The sequence below is a fragment of the Molothrus ater genome, chromosome 1 (genome assembly GCF_012460135.2).
Source record: "Molothrus ater isolate BHLD 08-10-18 breed brown headed cowbird chromosome 1, BPBGC_Mater_1.1, whole genome shotgun sequence".
Lineage (NCBI taxonomy): Eukaryota > Metazoa > Chordata > Aves > Passeriformes > Icteridae > Molothrus > Molothrus ater.
In genome coordinates, this window is record NC_050478.2 from 9,847,577 (window position 1) to 9,867,505 (window position 19,929).

Genomic DNA, 19,929 nt, shown 5'->3' on the forward strand with positions numbered 1-19,929 from the left:
GAGCAAGAGATTAGAGAGAGAATAACATAACTCAGTGTTGACTATGTGTGAACTATTTCTATTCAGACAGACAAAGGAAATTTAATAAATCCAATTTCCCTTTGGTTTTTACTTAACCCGTTAGAATTACTATTTTTTCAGATTACTTACCAAAAACTAGCATGTCAAATCAGAAGTGTCATTTTTAAAGGAACACCAAGTAAGTAAAGCAATTTTTTTGCATACATTAAGTACTTTGTTCTAATTTAAATGAAATATTTTTCCACTAAATTAAATCTCTAATAAATATATCATCTGACACTTTGGAAAAGGAAGTATAAACAATGTTTAAATTGTTTTTTAATTAAAGTATTATTTTCAGGAAAAACACCACAGCAAATTAAACAACAATGTTAAAAACATGTCAATCAAGCTCAAACCACATTTTTACTGAAAAAGTTCTGGGGAATAAAAAGTGGAAAGGTGGGTTTGCAGTACAGTTTTCTATTTTCAGTTTCTATTCTCATGGAAACACCAGATGGACATTCTTTTTACTATCACTTAATCCTAGAGACATTTTTGCTATGATCACAACCTGAAGGCAGGCCTTTTCATTTTTAAGCAAACCATTTCCATCCTCCTAAATAATTTCAAAAATCATTTTTCTTCAGTTCTTGCTAAACACAACTTTGAACTGAGAGGTTTACTTATATCCAGAATTATTCCAGTTAGATTCTTTGTTTATGATTCCCTGAGGTTACATCCCATCCTGTATGTGTGCTGCAGGATGGGTCCTGCTTCTCAGCTGTGCTTTCTTGGTTAAACTGTCACACAAACTCCATCACACTGTGGCAACCTTTGGACAGGGATTATTTCAGCTCTCACTGCTATAAATTATTGTGAATCACTGGTGTCCCTGTGCATTGATGACACAATGATTTAGGACAGAGGGAGCTGCAAAATACAGAGGGAGTGAAGATACTATACACTCCAGAGGACAGCAATTGGAAGGATTCAGACAGAAATATCATTATTTATGTATTTGCTAATGTACTTTGTAAAACCAAAATAAGATTGATAAACTCCTCAGAGATGAGGAATTACTTTTAGATTTTTTCTAGATCCTAATTTCTGGACAATAATTTTGCTCTCCATCTGAACAATTTTATTTCTTCTGATGACAGCCAGTGGATTTTACAATACATGTTCATACCCATTTCTTTCCAAGAGGGTTTTCTTCCCCTTAAGAAATGATTGAAGAGGTTCATTCCACGGTTCATATCATGATTTAAATAGAATTATGGTATAGGCAATTTTATTAGAGAGACAAAAGGCACTTTGGCTTGTGATCTACCAAGGCAAGGCTTTGGATTTCTGTAGTGGGTCTTTAACATAGAAATGTGCTTTTTGAAAGCCAAGAAATTGGGCTGCAGTGAAGCAGTGTCAAAAAATAGAGAGCTAGAGATCAAGCAGCTTTGTGTATGAAATATTTCAGTGTCCCCTGGGAACTGTATCAAACAGCAGCAGTGCAGCTCTGGTTCAGTGCTCCAGCTGCAGGGTAGGCATTGCTCTGATCAGCTCCAAGGGGGAGCCAGTTGTCAAAATGCAAGTTGAACGCTGTTTACATGCTTAATAGCAAAGCCTAAATGTGAAAAACTTCCAGTCAGATGCATTTATCTCCCTATTTGAACGAGTCTTTGCCTGGGGTAATTAACTCTTTAATGATACTCACTCCAGAGTGAGGAAAGCTGCAGAGGATGACACAAAGCAGCCCAGGACACCCTGAGCAGTTCACTGAGAATTCACATAAGCTGGCATCTGCCTTCCCCACTGCTGTTCTCTGTGCCTTGCAGCCTTCCAGAGGACCTCCTGGGCTCAAGGGAAGGAAGAACAGGGAGCTGGGAAAGGGAGACATGCAACGGGGGCAAGAGGATATTCCCCATTCAGCCATGGAAAGATAAGAAATCGCTCAGTCCAACTTGGTAACTGCACCCCAGTTTGGATCCATGTTCCATATCCAGCTCTCTATTTTGCCTCTTAAGCTTTACTAGTAAGTGTTAGAGGGGAAGAAACTACTGGATACTCCCAAACTATGTGAAAGATTAGAGTTAGGAGATGTGGGCTGGCTTTTGATGAGCTATTTAACAAGTCCAAGTACCCTTTAGCATGAACAGATCAGTGATTTACTGTTCTTGCAGACAAGGAGCACATCAGCAAAGAAAAGACCACCAACCCACCAAGAGGTCATGCACAAATTGGATTTAAGTGTGTGCCCATCCTGGGCTCAGAGCTGCACCTCTGTCAGGGAGGGGCAGCCTCTCAGCAGCTTGACAGGTCACACTTTGGGCAGTAAGGGATGAAATATTAACAGTTCTAATTAAAGCAGAGCACTGATAGCTCAGCAGCCCTTCTGATGTAGTTTACTCTGACTTTAATTAAAGGGGTCTCACAGCTGCATGGCAATCTCCCACCTGCAGGAGAAAAAAATCCCCTTCCTTGCTGCTCCCATCTCAAACAAAACACCAGAAGTACATGTGACATGCAAGATGAAATTCAAGTAAAATTGCAGCACTGATAAATATAATCCTAAACTATGGGTTTGCCTAAGTGGTATGGGAAAAAAAACCATCTAATTTTTACAGAAAAATATAGAACAAAAATATCAGTAATATGTAATTTAGAATCCAGAGACAATTTACATCTCAAGTTATTAATAACAATTGCAGAGCACCGTGATTATCTTATTTGAAGTGGGTTTTGCAAAGCCCACTCCTGAAGGTGGACATTGCTAGTTTGATTAATGTCAAAGTTAAATGGCATAGTCCATGGTTAGTGAAAAGAATGTAAATTCCCATATTGGTGCCTTTGGAGAATCTTCTGACATTATGGAGAAGCAGAGGGAAACATAGAGCTGGAATTTTTTGAAAGAAAACACATTTCTGGATTGATGACACATGACTCATATGAAGTACTGTCAGTAATAGAACAAAAAAACCCCACCCCAAACAAACATTAAGTGCAATGTACAAGAATAAAGAATGCACTAGTTACCATATAGATGGTTTGTACTGAGAGGGGTTGAAATACAAGCCCTGGTTGCTATGAGGAACATTTCATTTTTTTAATAAGTTCTGTTCAATTATCTCACGTCACTGATACAAAGCCTTTGAAAAGTATTCTGAATTGATAAACCCCTCAGTTTAAAAAAAAATCTTATTTCTCCATCTGCACAGGGTTTCCCTCTCCTTCACCACCTTTCAAATAAGCTATCTCAATAATTCACACATTACAGAAAATCCACACACACTAATCTTTCTGAAGATGGCATCGTTAGGGCAATGTCTTGTATGGTTTAGGTATGTAAGTACCTGACATTTTCTGCATGAGAATTCACAGAAGGGCACACCAAATTACATTATGCAGACACACTATGCAAAAGTCTATGAACAACATGTTTTATTTTAAAAAATACAAATTAAAAGAGTAGTGCAGGATTAGATACATAAAACATAATGCTCTACAATTTATCCACTAAAGGGCAGATTGACTTGAATGTTTTGTCCATGTGCAGAAAGAATGGAATCAAATTTATAACAAAATGCTTCCTTTCTTGCACATACATTTGCTAAATCTTGAAGGCATATAGAGCTAACAAAAATCCTTTTGAAATGCATCACGAAGAAATCTTCTGCCCTCAATTTAATTTATGTTTTTCTGTTTGATGCATTTGAGATATTAACCCATGTTTGCTACCCCCTAAATTTGGTTGAAGCATGATTCCACCTACAACTCTTATTTACTGTGACTATTTGAGATATTGACATTATGATCTCTGAAATTAGAAGATAAAACCACAACAAACACTGGAAGGCCCATCTTTATGGCGGGATAAAATAACATTTTCCAAAGACTACCAGAAATGAAATTACCTCAGAGCTTAACTCACTGTGTGGATTGAAAGAAGTTTAGGTTTTTTGTACCAGACACAGTCTAGATGCTCTGTGACTCACACACTCTTGCCTCATGCAAACTCACTCACATGGGAGCTACCTGTACTCATGTGAACCCCCAAAATAAACACCAGCACAAGGGGCACTGCCTGATTGCTGAATCAAAAGGTAGCCTGGGAATTTGTACTGCTCAATTCACCTTTAAATTGACAGAAATCCACCCAACAATGAAACCTGAGTGCCAAATGGGTGTCATGGAGTAGATGGAGCATGAAAGTCCCTGGGGTAGGGCTGAGCAAGCAGCACAGCTCTGTCCCCAGAGCATCACAGCTAAAGCAGCAAGTCCTATGACAACAAAGCCTTAATTCTTGCAGCTGGTGAGCTGCTGTGCCCACCCAGTGCTCTCCTGTCAGGGTATCTCAGCAGGCTTCCAGCCAGGTTCAAGCTGAAAGGGAGGAACTCCCTTGACAAGTTCTGCATGCTGTAGACGTGACCTTACATACTCTGCACCAAATCCAGTGGTAGCTTCATCTGAAAATAATGACTACAGCCAATGAACATTTTCAATTGTCTGAGTAATAATGAAGCAAAGGCATTTTCTACCAGCTGCTAATGGCCTTTTCACTAACTATAATATTATAATACTAGAATATTATAATATTCAAGAATTTGGAAAACTAATTCAGAATGCAGAAACTGGAAAAGAGGCCAAACCAGTGCTTCCTGCAGTGATGGGACAGCATCAGGCCATGGCCTTTCCACAGATTCACAGCTTTATGGCAACAGGCAACACTACAGTCATCTCACTAGAGCTACTATTTCATTGATAATTTTCTGTAACTATCTTCTATTTTCTTTCTGAAAAATACAGTAGCTTTGAAACCTTTTAAGAACTACATCAGAGAAGGTGGCAGAGATTGTTAATTAGCATCCTGTACTTCAGAGTGTCAAAAACTAGATCAAGCAAAAGGAGCCTTCAGAGTCTGCTTTGATGGAAACTATTCATGACTTTATTTCCTAATCCTTCTTGTGAAACCACAGTGCAACAGGACTGTCCAGAATCTGACTCTACAGCATTCAATAATCTCTACTGCTTTAATGTTAGTTTATTTCAGAATTTCGGAGATTTGGCTTTCACTCTTAAACAAAAAAACCTTCAAAAAAGAAAAAAGGGAAAAAAAAAAAGAAGAAAAGAAAGGACAATACACTGGCTTCTTTTATGTATAAGTTACTCCTTAATAAAATCAGTTTTTAGTTTCAGATGTTCCCAGCCATTCTTGATCTCCTTTGGAATGATCATATCCACTTGCCTACCCTTCAACTATCCACAACAGAGTCTCCTATGTGGATAATTTTTATCGTCAATTGATGTAACTTATTGCCTTCAGTTTTCATAAATAACTGCTGTATTTTCTCCTTCCTTCTGACACATCTCCATCCTATAGGTCAAAACATTTTCTTTGGTGTAGGAGAAGTTCTGGGTGGTCTCTCCTCAGCATTCACAATTAGTTCATCATAAACAAAAAAATGTCAGCTCTACACATTAGGATACATGGCTTGTCTCCACACATAAAGGATTAAAACACCTGGGAAAAATGAAGGGTGGATGACCCCCAATAACCTGATTGATGGCAAGGGGCCCTTGGTTTGACAGGAAATGTGTTTTTTGGGATGCTGTGTTTGGGCCAATGGATATTCAGACTTTAATATTGGCATTTAACCTGGCCATTGGGACATGGACACGCCTCTGAGAACACGGGGTTAAAAGCAGAGCTCTCCCCTGGGAGGGTTCTCTTGGGTTTCCGGCGGGAAAGAGTTCGAGTCTCTCCCCCGGCTCAGCTGCTGGCTGGGCAGGGGGAGGGGAAAGCCATGAGGCCGAGAGAGGTAGGCCTGAGCCCGGGGGTGGAAGGGTGGAAGAGAGAGACACCGGGAGCCATCGGGCAGCCCCCCCTGAGAGACACAGAGAGAGAGAGAAAGAGAGAGAGAGAGAGAGCCGCTGCCTGGGACTGTAACCTTGAAGCTTGATAAACATGGGCCTGTGCCGGCAGCATGGCTGGGACGGAGAAGAAGGGGGGGGTTCAGCCGGCCGCTTGTAGGAGCTTTTAACCCCTTTTTGGAGAATGAGAACTTTACAGAACATTGACCTTTCCTAGAAGATAGAGTGGAAGATGAGGAAGGAAATGGGCCAGTGTGAGAGAGGTCTGGGCGAGTGAGAGATAGTAGAAGAATAGAGAAGAATCCTAGTGGGAAGAGATGATGGAGTAGCTTTTGCTGGACTCTTTTTGTATAGCCATGGACAGAACCATGTTCCTTGTGACACAGAGACTGCATTCTAGGGGGAGGCAATGGCCTCAGAACCAAGAGGGTTCAGTGTTGATGCCCCTCGGCCCCAGGGGGTGAAAAAATATGGGGGGGACAGGTGTCCCAAAGGAGAGATTGTGGGGACAGGTGTCCCAAAGGAGAGACTGTGCCAGTGTCAAACCATGACAGGCCCCTGCCCTGGCTCCATCCAGGGCCATCACACTGAGCCATCAGCCATCATGTCCAGGAGTGGCACCCACCAGATGATTGATGGAAAAAGCTCTCTGGTCACCCTGAAAGGGGTTAACATCCGCAGGGGTGTGGGACTCCTTAAGGGATGCAGGACTCCTTCTGGGTGCCATCTTGTCATTGCCCAAGGCACGCTATGGGATGTTTAGGAAAAAGGAACAGTCTGGAATGGCAGCATGTAATCAGCTGACCAATAGACCTGTCTGACCATGTCTCATGTCTGTCCTGTCTTCTCAACAAACTCCACTTCTAACGATTCTCCTGGGTGGGAAGCTCTGTTCTGTACCTTGTGTCCTGTGGTGCCTCCTGGCAGGACCTGCTCCACTTGGCAACTGCCTGGACATGGGGACACAAGACTTGGGGCATCTTTACCTCTGCCAGGCCACTGCATTCAAGAGCTCCCTGACACCACCAGCAGGAACCAAAGAGTGACAGTGAAGCCACAGCGATGGTAGAAATTGTGCAGCCTGGTGATCAGTGCTGACAGATCTACCAGGGTGTATCAGCTTCCCTTGCCTGAGAACATTTTGCTCATATGCCAATAAGTCTGTTACTCAAGGTTTCAGTGAATGATGTTTAAACACATTTTCTGTAGGCATATGCTGGTATATTGAACTATCTCATTATCTAAAGATGAATTTCATAGAAACATGATGATCTTCATCTGCCAAAAGTTGAGCACATTAACACCAATTCAATATATTTATAACTCCAACATGTGAATCTAGAAAATACTTTTATCCTAAGAAATGCAAGTGAATAGAGATCTACAGGATTGATGTCCACAACAGTGCTCTACAACCCCATTAAAAGCAACCTTCCATTTGCCATTTCTTGAGGTCAGCTGAGATCTTTTCCCACACTAAAAATAAAGAAATTGTTGTTCCATTGTCCTGAAATGTCTACACCAACATGCTCACACAGAGGTAGATGAAGTAATATTAAATTTCCGTGAGCTCTACTCTCCCATTTGATAATTATAATGGAAAAAATATAGAATGCACTTTAAAATTTGTATCAGCTCCATCATCTTCTATTTACTAATTATAATGTACTGAAGTACAGGGAGTAAATATTTGCAAGACAAACAGGAAACCTGCAGGAAAAATCACAGAAATGAACTCCAAACACATGGTATTTGGAAAAAAAGGTTGATTTTGAAGGGAAGGGTCTGAAAAAGAACTAAATCTTATTATCCAGTCAGTATTTGAGATTTTAAAAATACCAATCTATGTTTGATCTGGGAATTACTAGAAATTAATTAACTGCTCTTTTAAATAAGACTCCAGACTTGACACAGATCATTTATAATAACATTTCTATGGCACTTGCATCTTCTAATAATTGAAAAAATAATTAATCCTTTCCAGATACCTGTGTGATAAGGGAAATAGTGGTTTCTGTGTTAGATGTTGAAACTCTGTCATTATATTCTGCATAAACTGATAGGCTGAGGGTAAAAGTACGTGTTGGATCTAAGACTTGAGCATGATACTAGCACTAGAATGCTCCCTTGCTAAATTATTTTTTCAAAAAATAAATCATAAGTCACATCAGATCTGTGACTGTGTATTTGCACCACACACAAGATGATTGCAATTTTCTAGGCTTTGTAGCCATGATTCTATTTGAGCTTTAAATGCGTCCTTCCAGAAAAAATTGCAATCTACACCAGATTCCTGCAGAATGGCCAAGAGGATGGAAATTGCAGCATCTCATTTAATATACTTAAATTAAAACAGATGAATCACAACTTGAAAACTCTCTTTTTCCCTCCATTGATCATGGAATGAGTTTAGGCTGATGTGCACCAATGCAGACATCTTTATATGGTCAAATGATTCCTGCTCCAGTGCTTATGGGGGTTTGTTTGTTGGGTTTTGGAGTTGTTTTGGTTTGGTTTTGGATTTTGTGGGGTTTCTTGTTGGTTAGTTTGGGGGTTTTTTGTGTATGTGTGTTTGTTGGCTTTTTTAGGAGGATTTATTGTTTCTATTTTGCTACAAAGAGCCATGAAGAAGAGAATGAGCTGAAAGGTGAAATACTTTTCTGGGATCTGAGGCTTAGCTTTTAGTTTACGCTTTACCAAAAAATTATTGCATGAGCTCAGAAAATCTGTCTAATCTGTCTGTGAAGCAGGGGCATTAGCTCTTCCCTACTTTGTAATGGCTGCAGGTAAATGAATACACCAATGTTTGGGTAATATTCAGATACCATTTATCATTGCATAAGTATGCCAACAGAGAGGCAATTCTGTAGCTTCAAGGAGACATTCCTTTATCTATTATTCCAGAAATGTTTTTATGAAAGTGTTAAAGCACAGCTGAATTACATTTTTATACATAGTCTCTTATATATGAAATATTAAATTTTACCTTTATTCAAATAGAATTTAAATGTATAAACTGCAGGAAGTTTTTTTACTTTTTGTCAAAATTCTGATGAACTCCATTCAGTCCTGTATTTAAATCGGTATTAGATAAATAAAGGTGTTGCTCTTTTGAATTAAATTTCAAGTTTGAAATGTGCAATGACTAATTAATTTCTTACTAGTTAATCACAGTAACAATTATTTGCAGATAAGCTCAAAGTACCTTTTTGAGCACTCATGCACTCAGATTTTCTAAAATTAATAATAATTCTTTAAAATAATTATCACACATCTTAGTTCTTTTGGTCATCAATTACAAACATTCAAACAATTGATTTTTTAGGCCAGCAAATATATGAATTTTTATTTTATATAATCTATATGATTATTACTTGCAGCTTCTCCCCTTTCAGCACCATTGCACTGCTGAGCCACAACTCTCTGGCACTAACCCATCACTTTACCTGTTTCTTTTCCCCCTCATGATTCTAAAAAAGGCCTTTAACTTTATTTGTGCCTTCTTTGATGTAAAGATTCTGGTTTTTTTTCCCAGAAATCTTTACTATTATATGTATAAGAATACCTAAGACATTGAGATTTCTGTAATCACAATATCTGCACAAGAAGTCTACCACAAAAATGAATGTAACTAAAACACAAAGAAACAGTAACAACAGAAAATTCATTAAATTTCCTATACTATCTGATATAATTTTCTTTCTCCCCTTGTGGGTCCTACCCACAAGGACCTGAATGTCACATTGGCCTGACAAAGACCTCAGCAGCAGGTAGGACCAACCCTATCTGAAGCCCTCAGAAGCCAAGTCAGGAGGAAGGAGAAAAAGCAATTCCATGAATCTTTAAGCCTGAAGATTCATGAAATCTTCATGAGATTTCTGCAACAAGAAATACAGCCACAGCACAGGCATGATGGCAACTTCCTAATTCCTACAGCCTGTCCAGCAGGAAGTACATTTGGGTCAGGTTTCAAATAAATTCTCTTTCTGTGATGAGTAAAAAATTTTCTCGGTCAGATGAAAGCAGCACAAGTAAAATCTCCCATAACTATTCAAATACAGGCACGCAGACCAGCAGCAAATGCAGCAAGTTCTCCTTTAAAACCTTTGAGCAATACCAGCCACGTGTTGTCTTCCAAATCCAACAAAACCCTGAGCCTCAGTTTCTGTAGGAATGCCAACAGTGCAGTGGGTTTTCAGGGGTTTGGGTGCTCTGATATAAGAGGAGTTTATTCCAGCTGCAGTGGAGAAGGGCAGGGCAATCCACACATGATTTGAAGCCTCTGCATTTCTTGCCTCTGTAGCTAAGATAAACCAATTCTCATTAAAATGATGGTTATTGTTATTTTCCACATGGTTATTTGCTATTTTCCATACTGCATCCAGGTTTGGTAAAAAGGAATCGCAATGACTGATAACTCAGCATTGGGAATGGTAAAACTTTCATAAAGCCCTTCCATAAAGTGTGGGTGGGGAAGACTTAAACCAAACACAAAATCCCACTAGCTAATGCTTAAGTAACAAATGCCACCAAGTGCCCATTTCCTGAACAACTCCTTTCAGCTGAACTAAAGTGAAATGTTCTTTACAACTGTAACCCTCAGGAAACAGACACACCAAACTTCTGATTTGCTATTATTTATTTCAGGCAGAGTCACTATCAGCTGGCCAGATTACAGCCTGCAGCAGATACTGCCTGTATACTGAGAAATAATTCTAAGTTAGTGATGATCTTCAAGTGCTTCAAAAATCACCCAAAGAAGCTCTTGCAGTAAATGGTAGACACCATAGGAACTTTGGTCAATCACATTATTTAAGTTTACTAGTGTTATTTCTGTCACTGTTATATCAAGCCTCAAGCTGACAGTTGTTTGAGCAAGGGAAATAGGAAAAGAGTTACCTGCTTTAAGTTTTGTGGTGTTTTATTTTACATCTTTCTGCATAACTGTGTGTGTTGTATCTATTCAGTAATTTTGAAGCTCTGTAGTTTTATTCTGACAATACAAGTGGAAGACAGTAGGAAAACTGAAGACTGCAAGTTTGTAAAATCTATTAAGGTGAATATACAAAATAACACTTTCAGAGTATAAGGAATATTTTAAAACCTCTTTATCTTTTATCTTCCTTTGTTTTACATTTGGCCAGAGACCTCTGATCTCAGGCTTGGATCCTGAATCCATGCAGGAAGCCTGTCAAGAAGCACTAAATTTCTGCAAGATTCAGCTACACTTCACAGCATGTAAGGTATCAGAGCAACCAAAGCAGTGTTACATCTCCTGCTCCCCAGCAGCAGGAATGAAGTGACAGAGGTAAATATATACTTGAAAGAAAATTATTTTTATGAACGGCAAAGCCCAAAAGCTGCAGTTCTAGGTAGGGTAAAGTACCTCTGTCTTGTGCTTATTCTGATTAGGAAAGGACAAGAAAGTTTAAAAGATCAGATCTTGCTACAATTATTTAATGTAGGTTTTTAATCTACATATTAAGTACAAAAATAAGGTACCAATATTTTTTGAAGCTTGCAATTAAAGTGCACAAGGTAGCTATCTCCAATTTCAAGTGGTACAACCACATCAGAGGTAGCTCATTCAGTCACTTTTTTGCCTTCTCTTTTCAAGTTTTTAAATTTTACAAGTTTTTTTCTGCTTCTTGGAGCAGTAAAAAGTCAAGAGCAGTTGCCTTTATTTGCTTAGGATAGGGAAACATCTCCAGGATCAGTTAAAATTCACAGCTGATCACTAGTTTTTAAAATAATTTTCCTTTTCTTTTCTTCTTTTTTTGACTTTCAATTATAGGTAACACATCTGACTCAATGTCTGTTGTTTCAAAATGCTCCTTAGTAAACAGAAGTGTACCGCTTGCTCCTCTACATGCTTCACTTCCAGATTTTCTCCTCTTTATCCCACTCCCCCAGGCTTCAGAGTACCCATCTCCATGGCAACACTCGATAAGGTTGGTGGGTGGTGTTATCACAGCAGGCTTCCCCACAGAAGGTCTCAGCCATATGGATTATTTATGAACTTGCATGACAACACCAGACCCACTGAAACACTTCTTGAGCAAGTTTTTGTTGAAAGCCAGTGATTCAAAACAGAGCATCCTCACTGCAGCCAGAGCCCAGGAGGAGAGAGTGGAGGAAAAGCAGCACCAAGGTGGTCCCTGATCCCTCCTCAGAGCTGCCTGAAAGCTCCTCTTGCCCCAGATAAGATTTATGTGCCATAAATCACAAGTAGTGTATCTAATAAGTCAGTCAGAATCTGGCAAGTCGTGCTTCTGACAACAATAACAACCATGACTAAATGGTTGCTACAACTGGTGCTGTTGCCAGGAGTTGCTGTTGCAGATTTGGTACCCCTGAATTATTCTCTGAACTAAACTAAAGCAGTTTGGCTTTGCACTACAGTCTCTTCACCTGATACTTTTCCTAAAACTTCGGTATATTTTTTGGCAAATTTTGTATTTATACTGTATGCATTGAAATAGGACAGACACTTTCTTGTAAAGGATTTCTGTAACAGCAGCCTAGCTCTTTAAAATCAAAGAGTGCACTCTTTGCTTTTTGAGCAAAAGATACAGGGCCATAAAGGTCTGTTGCAAGGAACCCCTTTGTGCAATAATTTTAATAAATTTATCAAGTTGCGTCTTAGAATGAGACAGATTTTCTCTAGGAAGGGGAAAAAATGCTTTAGTTCCCAAACAGGCATGTTTGTAGTTTTTGACATAGTCAATACTCAAGATTTATTGGCTGTGGTTTATCTTGCCAGCTATCTGTACATTTATAAAGTATATATGAACCTTAACTAGTCACAGTAGGATTTCCTTATGATCAATAAGAAATAGGAAATGTTGATGCACAATTCATCAGACCCATTATTAAAATCTGCTCAAAGATTATATGAATTGCACCCTAAGCAGCATAAACACCAACAAGAATTCACAAGGTAGTTCAGCCAGGTTTTCAGAGAGTAGTTCAGATGCGGTTTCAGATCTGCCAATCAAAATGCTACCAGCTTTATCCCACTCTTCCTTCTTCATCACATGCAATCCATCCCTAATTAGGGTAAAATGCTCCAGATTTGATGAGCAGAAGCATTTACAATACTGAAGGTGATTAATTTTGAGAAAACTTAGTGCATTTATGATAATCAACTGGAGGAGGCAGTAAAAAACAATGCCTGGTCTTCAGACAGAGGGGAAATTTTAAAAAAATGAGAACTCAGGGAAAAAGGAATCCAAACTCACAGAATGTAAGAACCACATTAAAAATACTACCTTGACAGAAGCTTTGTCACTTGTCTTCCTTGGATACAAATTTTTAGATGCAGACTGGGAGAGAATTCTGAGATATTTAAGGTATTGCTGAAGAGACTTGGCCAAGTTCAAATTATTTTCCACATCATAATTTCTTTCATTATCTTCATTCTGTCCCAAGGTCCTGCACAGCAAAAGCAAGGAAAAGAAAGTTACTAGCCTGTCCAATGTACAAAGTGGCCAACTAAAAAAGCACTGCAAGCCACTGTAGTTCAATACATATAACAGGAAAGTCTCTCAAAAGCTTAGCAACCAGAAAAGTATAGAAAATTCAATGTTTCAGCAAAAGCAGTCAAAAAATCTTGCACTATTAACAATTTATTTCATACATCAAAGTTAATGATTCTAGAGTAAATCAAATAAAATGTCACATCAAGGCAAAGCCATATTCAAAAGCAAAGAAAATGCCTGTAAAAAGAAAATGCACATGATTAGATTGCACCCCAAAGAAATATGAGATGGTTCTAAGATTTAAAAAACTTGCTGAATGATGATGAGATTCAATGCCAATTTGGCCCTGCATCAACATAAAGAATAGAAGAATTACTACTGGATATGCAGAAATAATGGAGCAAGTAAACTCCAGTGAAAAGCTTGAAAAGGGAATAATGAGATGGAACAAATATCTCTTCTGATCTTCTCATGTGCCTGGGATTCACAGAATAGTGGTGTTTCCTGAGTGGTTTAGACAGATTTTGGTGACATTTGCAAAGAAAAGCTAGAAATGAGATTAAATGATGGCAGTGTGGAGGTGTTTATATGGGATTCAGAGTGCTGTGTGCAATGAATCTGAATTATTACCAGCTGTCCTCATCTATCTCAACAACACATAAATGGTGATGATAATTTAAATGTCAGCATCAGTAACTATTTCATTCCTTGTGCAAGAAAGCAGAGAGAAAGTTCCCAGCCCTCTTCCATCCCTGTGAGTGAAGCTGCTTGAGGGAAATCACCTTTTGGTGTCACCATTTCCTACTCACATGCCCACACACTTCTCCAGTGAAGAAGAATTCCAGGTGGAAGAGCTTTACAGCTCAGTGAATGAATTTGACTTTCAACATCTCTGTGCCACTGTAAATGAAATTTTATTCTACCAGCCCACATCTTGGCACTAATGTAGAGGCACAGCCTGAGAGAGCACCATTATATCGTTTTCCAAAGCTGGGGTTTAATTATATTACTTTAATCAAAAATTAACAGACTTCCTTCCATGCTCACAGTTGTACCAAAAGTGTGTCCCTACTAATTTAACACTAATAAATGTAATTAATAATCTAATTTACTGTGGTGGCACTGCAACCAACAGTGCTCACAGGTTTGCTCACCTTGAAACACCAGAAAAATCCTCCATTTCTCCCCAGTGTATAACAGCAGGTTCCCACCAGGGACACAAACTCCAGGAAAAAGAAGGGGTACTGCACAGAGCACTACAGCAAACTTGATATAATTTACCATCAGTCTTGCTTCCTCCTCATTCTGTTTGCATTTTTTTCTTATTCCAGAGCTCTCAATTCTGCCTTCTGATGGAGTGTGGACATGCAGGTAACATTATCCACCTTCTTTTCAGCTTAAAGACAAACCAAAACTATTCTGCAGTTTCAGAAAAACCTGAGCACTGTGCTTTCTGCTTCAGTAGAGATGAACTAATCCAAACGGGCTCTCTTCATAGGAAGGATCCCAGTTGCCAACATTCACCTTTCATCCTTTGATTAATTCCAACACCTATCTTCTGCTTTCTTCACTAATTTTAAAAGGAAGGGAAAATGAAAAGAAAAAAAACCAGACCAAATTCTGCCCCAAGGATTTCCACTGGAGCTAATGGGAACTGAATGGACAAAGGACAGGATTGAAGTTGGCCTTTCAAACCATTATTTACAATACATAGTCACTGTCACTGGTTGGTGAAGTAAAATCTGGGGTCAAAGATTTCACATTTTTCATATGGAGGCAATAATTGCACTCATACTTACATTCCACATTAGATGCAATATTTTATGCTGTAAACATTTAAACAATTAAAATGTAGAAGACTACAAAGCTTTACATTTCATTTGATGACAACTTTATTGAGATACTATGAATACATCTGAAAGATTTTAAAAAATATTTGCAGTTCACCACTATATCACCTTTTTAACTCAGAATGAAAATGCATTAACTGACCAATTATCGTAACTAAATTAAAGTATTTATTTTAAATATGACAAATCATATTGGAAAATGTATGAAAGAAATATATAAAAGCATTGGGTGAGTAGGATATACGACTGTCAGATGAGTTCTTTTTGTGTACTTATTTGGAAGTATTTTCAGTTTTCATTTGCTCTGAAAGATGACTTTGCATACAATGAACTTGAGAGTATAAAGAAAATACCACATATAATTATTTATATACAGAAATAATTATGTATTTCCTACAAACTCTAGCATTTTAGAAGCTTTTTTTGTGGAAATATCTAAATCACTGCACCTCTGCTATTTCTGGAATGTTCCCCAATTAATAGAAACCACACATTTTAGAATAAATTCCTCCCTTTTAAATGCTGAGAGTATCTTATTACCGACTTAATGATGGTTTATTATAGAAATAATACTATACCCCATTTCATACATTGAAGTTTGCTGGAAACGTTTGTGGTTTTGCCTAATTGCACCCATGAACACAACTGACATTTATTCCCTCTGTGCAGAGTGGACTTTTTTCCTTTATCTTCAGCCCTCTTTCAAGAGAGGTTTTTTTGAAATTTAATAAGGACCCAGGAAATACCACGTACACTCCAGTTAGCCAACAAAGAAAGAACTTTCATCTTGAAATCAAACTCCCAGTTTCAGCATTTTTTTTTTGAGATGAAATCCATGTCTTCTGTTTCATCAGATTTTATATGCACTAATTTAGCCTAAGTCAATTTACCTTTCAAGTGTCTGAGTCTATTTTCTTGCTCTCACCAGCTCTGTGGGGATTAATGACTCATTAGTATGACTTCATATTGTCTTATTACACACGTTACCCTTAATAAAAGGTCTTCCCGACATAATGTTTCTTTGATAATTAGATACCTACTCTAAGTTGCTTTTTAAATTATTTAATTATTATCTGATAAGATTTTAGCAAGCACACTGAGCACACTGAACATATAACACACTTGATCAGAATCTACAAGACACCAGATTTCCTACTGTTCTCTGACCTACAAAACACGTTGCAAATGGACAACCAGAAAAATCAATTAGTGCTTTAAACTGTTGGCACATAAGATAATGCTTTCAGAAGCACAGCTTGGTGACTGCAGAAAATCTATCCACAATAGGAACTGCTTTACGTGAACACATTTGAAATTCTGATGTTCTTGAAGTATCAATATACAAAATGTTGCATTTTTTTTCTAACGCATATTTATAGTTAAAAATGTAAAACATCAAAAACTTATTAAAACCAGGGATTCCTAAAAGTGAGCATTTGCTTTCAATCTAAACCTTAAATAACTTTTTATGTCTTCATATATTTTTATTTTTATATAACTACAAATCGAGAACACTGTAGGATATGGCCTTGGTATCATGAAAATCTGGCCTATTTTGTCTTACTCTCATGAATAAAAATTTTAGGCACTCTCTTAAAAAAAAATCCCCAGAAGATATTGAAGATCATTTCTGATACCATCTACTGAGAGTAATCCATTCAATACTGACATTTTGTGTACCTAAGCAGTGAAAACATGTTTATGGATTCAACCACATGTTGTTATCACCTTTATGGTAATCTTTAGATCACTATCTTCTTTAGACATTAAGTTTCTACCTTACTGCACTTCTGAATAGTGCTGTGATTTTAAGAAATGCTTTTGAATCAGCAAACATGTGAAATACAGGGTCAAAGTCTCTGAATTAAATAAAAAAAAAAGTGAGGCAAATGCAGTTGAAGACACTGGGAAGTATCAATTACACAGCATTTTATTTCCAGAAAAAAAGTAATCCAGAAAAGAAATGGATCTGGAGTATATGCAAACCACATACTGCAGTTCATGAAGATCCAAATACCATTCAAGCCATGTCCCAACATTATTTTCTGTCATGGGAACTTGAAAGCATCTCTCCTTTCTGAAAAAATTTTGCAACTACCACTAGGAATCTATGGACTTCAATTCAATCATAGGTATGTTTTGGAAGAATTTGACTTTGAAAATACAATCAGTCACTCAGAAGGTCATTCAATGCTCAGTCCAGAATAAAATATCTCCTGTAGTTGAGCTACTGTAAGTTTGCCTTTTTAAGCCAGTCATAGGTAGGGATGGCTGAACTGACAATAGACAGTGCATAAATTGAATGAAAGGCCTGATGTTTTGAATTCTGACACCTTAAATAATAATAGAAAGTGTATTTCCTTAACTTGATGATTAACAGAAGAACAAGGACCAGGGTGTTAATTCGTTCAGTCCCCTGAACACTGGTGGACACCTTTACCATAGATAGTGGCTTTTGAAATTTTTTTAAATTCTGCTTCTGGGCCAACCTCTTATAATTGGCAAACCTTTCCAAAAGCCAAGCAAAACCACTACAGAAGACTTACCTTCCTGTGTCAGATCCTTCAGATGCAAATACATCAGGGCGTCTGCTGTGGATTTTGTGAATGGTTGAGAGTTCCTGACCAATAACATGCTGGGTGTAATCATCTCGCCAGGTAAAACCTGATAAATAATGAAACAAACAAACAAAAATGGAGTGAAAAATAATTACTATTTAACAACTTGGAAGTTTGGCAAAAATGTGTCCTATATAAACAACATTAAAAAAAAAAATAAAAAAGAAGCCTCACTCGGTTGGAACCCACGAGTGAACTACAGATTCTTCTCTTCTGTGTGAAATTCTGTCAATGAAATTTTGCTAATGAAACTTCCTTGCAATGGAAGGAAGACAGTAAATCATGCAAGGACATTTTGAAAGCCTTCGTTCTTAGCAGAATCTTAGCTAGTAGTAAACCAGTTTTAATAGATAAAAGGGGTTATTTTGGACAGCTATGTAAATCATCCCACTAGCTAGTGTCTGTTGAAAGGTTGCTTCATGTCTTTCCCATTCACAGCACACTGCCCCCTCTGTTTTCCCCATGAAACATTAAGGTTTCAAACACTGAGGAGCAAGTACTGCAAGTTTTAGTATAACACACATAGAGGTCAATTTAAGTTATATTTAAATGTTGCAACAAAGAACTTTTCAGCAAGGGGTGAGCACAACTATGTAGGCAAATGACAGTGATGACTCGTTAAGTACATGCACTTCCAATCTCTCAATAATTACACCTGAAATAATGATATAATCCCAAACATAATTGTTACCTGATTTGTAACACCTGAAAAATTTTTTACTTTGTTACCTGATTTTTTATGTTACAGTAACACTTTAGAGCATCAAATTTGCCGATACAATTCTCTGTAAATATCTAATAACTAAATATCACACAACTGAAGAGAATTTCTGCTGTTTTGCCCTCTGCAGCCCAATACCAAAATGCAGCCCAATACCCCAAAGTCTCTCAATGAATATTGATAGAAGTTCCAGATGTGCTTATCCTGAAAATCTCTTCCTGTAAGAAACCACCTAAAGAGAAATACTCTCTAGCACCAGATGCCGGCAGTCAGGTCTGGCTGGTAGAAGCAGGAAGGGAAGTTGCTAGAATTTGGAAGGAGGATTTCTGGTTCAGTCCCTGTTCTGTGTACAAATTATAAACTTCACCACCATCTGGACTCAACATGAGGTTTTTTGGTGGAGGCAGACCCTCGGGATGAAGATAAAGCATCCTCAGCCTCAGCCGAACTCAGAACTTGGCCATCTCACTACCTGGGACAGGTGCTTTACCATTGGGCTCTTCAGATTTTTCCACTGCATTGAAGCAGAATTATTTATCTATTTACTAAATTCTAGAATTAAAAAGGAAGCCTTAATAGCATATTTCTCTGTTATGCCAAAGGAGGCAATTATGAGAGTGCAGAAGTAAAAATTACTTTAATATTTAGCAAATTTTCATCCTAGAGAGGAGATACTTAAATAAGTTCAGTATATGCTTATACAGGGCTAGGAAGCATTAAAACTATGCTGTTGTCTTGGATTTAGACAAGATTTGGGGGGAAAAAAGAAAGGTCCCATTTGGGCAAGATTTAGGTGGAACCAATGTAAGCATGCATGAAGGCTTTAACAAACAAAAAAAGCTTTCTAAAGTTCCACTTGTGATCCTCCTTTCTCCTTTCCTTAAATAAAAATGTTACTCAAGTTTATTGAGGAAACACTTCACCTGAAGCCATATTAGATGTTGCTGGCAACAGTAAATTACTCCAGACACTTGGGAGGGGAAAGAATATCTGTCTCTCTCTAATCTGGTTTTATTTCTGATTCATCCTTTTCAAATGCAAATATCACCTTTTCAAAGATGCCATGTAAGAAGATGGATTCAAATAGTTTCAAAAATCTAAATCTAAGGCTGCTCAGAACATGTTTTTATGCGGACACACATAAATGATTCACTATGCACCTATGATTACTTTGATGTAGTGTAATTAAAATTATTTTTAAAACAAAGTTGAGATATATTCCATACCTATTTATATATGTATATATATATGTTCAACTTTACTTCTCTGTTGTCTAGCACTACACGTTTCTGTTTCTCATGAAGGAGAAAAAATGAAGATAACTTTGAATTTTAGGAGAATGTGCAACAGAGAAAGTTCAGCTAGAATACATATATTGTAAAATCATTAGCATA

The 19,929-nt window shown here is 37.8% G+C and overlaps 1 protein-coding gene across 1 annotated transcript in view; it reads right to left on the minus strand.

The window, feature by feature from the left end:
- Positions 1-19,929, minus strand: part of PTPRN2 (protein tyrosine phosphatase receptor type N2) — a 635,829-nt gene that overhangs the window by 395,701 nt on the left and 220,199 nt on the right. Inside the window, exons 4-5 of the mRNA XM_036405382.2 lie at positions 17,743-17,860; positions 13,137-13,299 (exon numbers count right to left, since the gene is read on the minus strand). Coding sequence (XP_036261275.1) covers positions 13,137-13,299; positions 17,743-17,860 — 281 coding nt within the window. The remainder of the gene's footprint in view (positions 1-13,136; positions 13,300-17,742; positions 17,861-19,929) is intronic.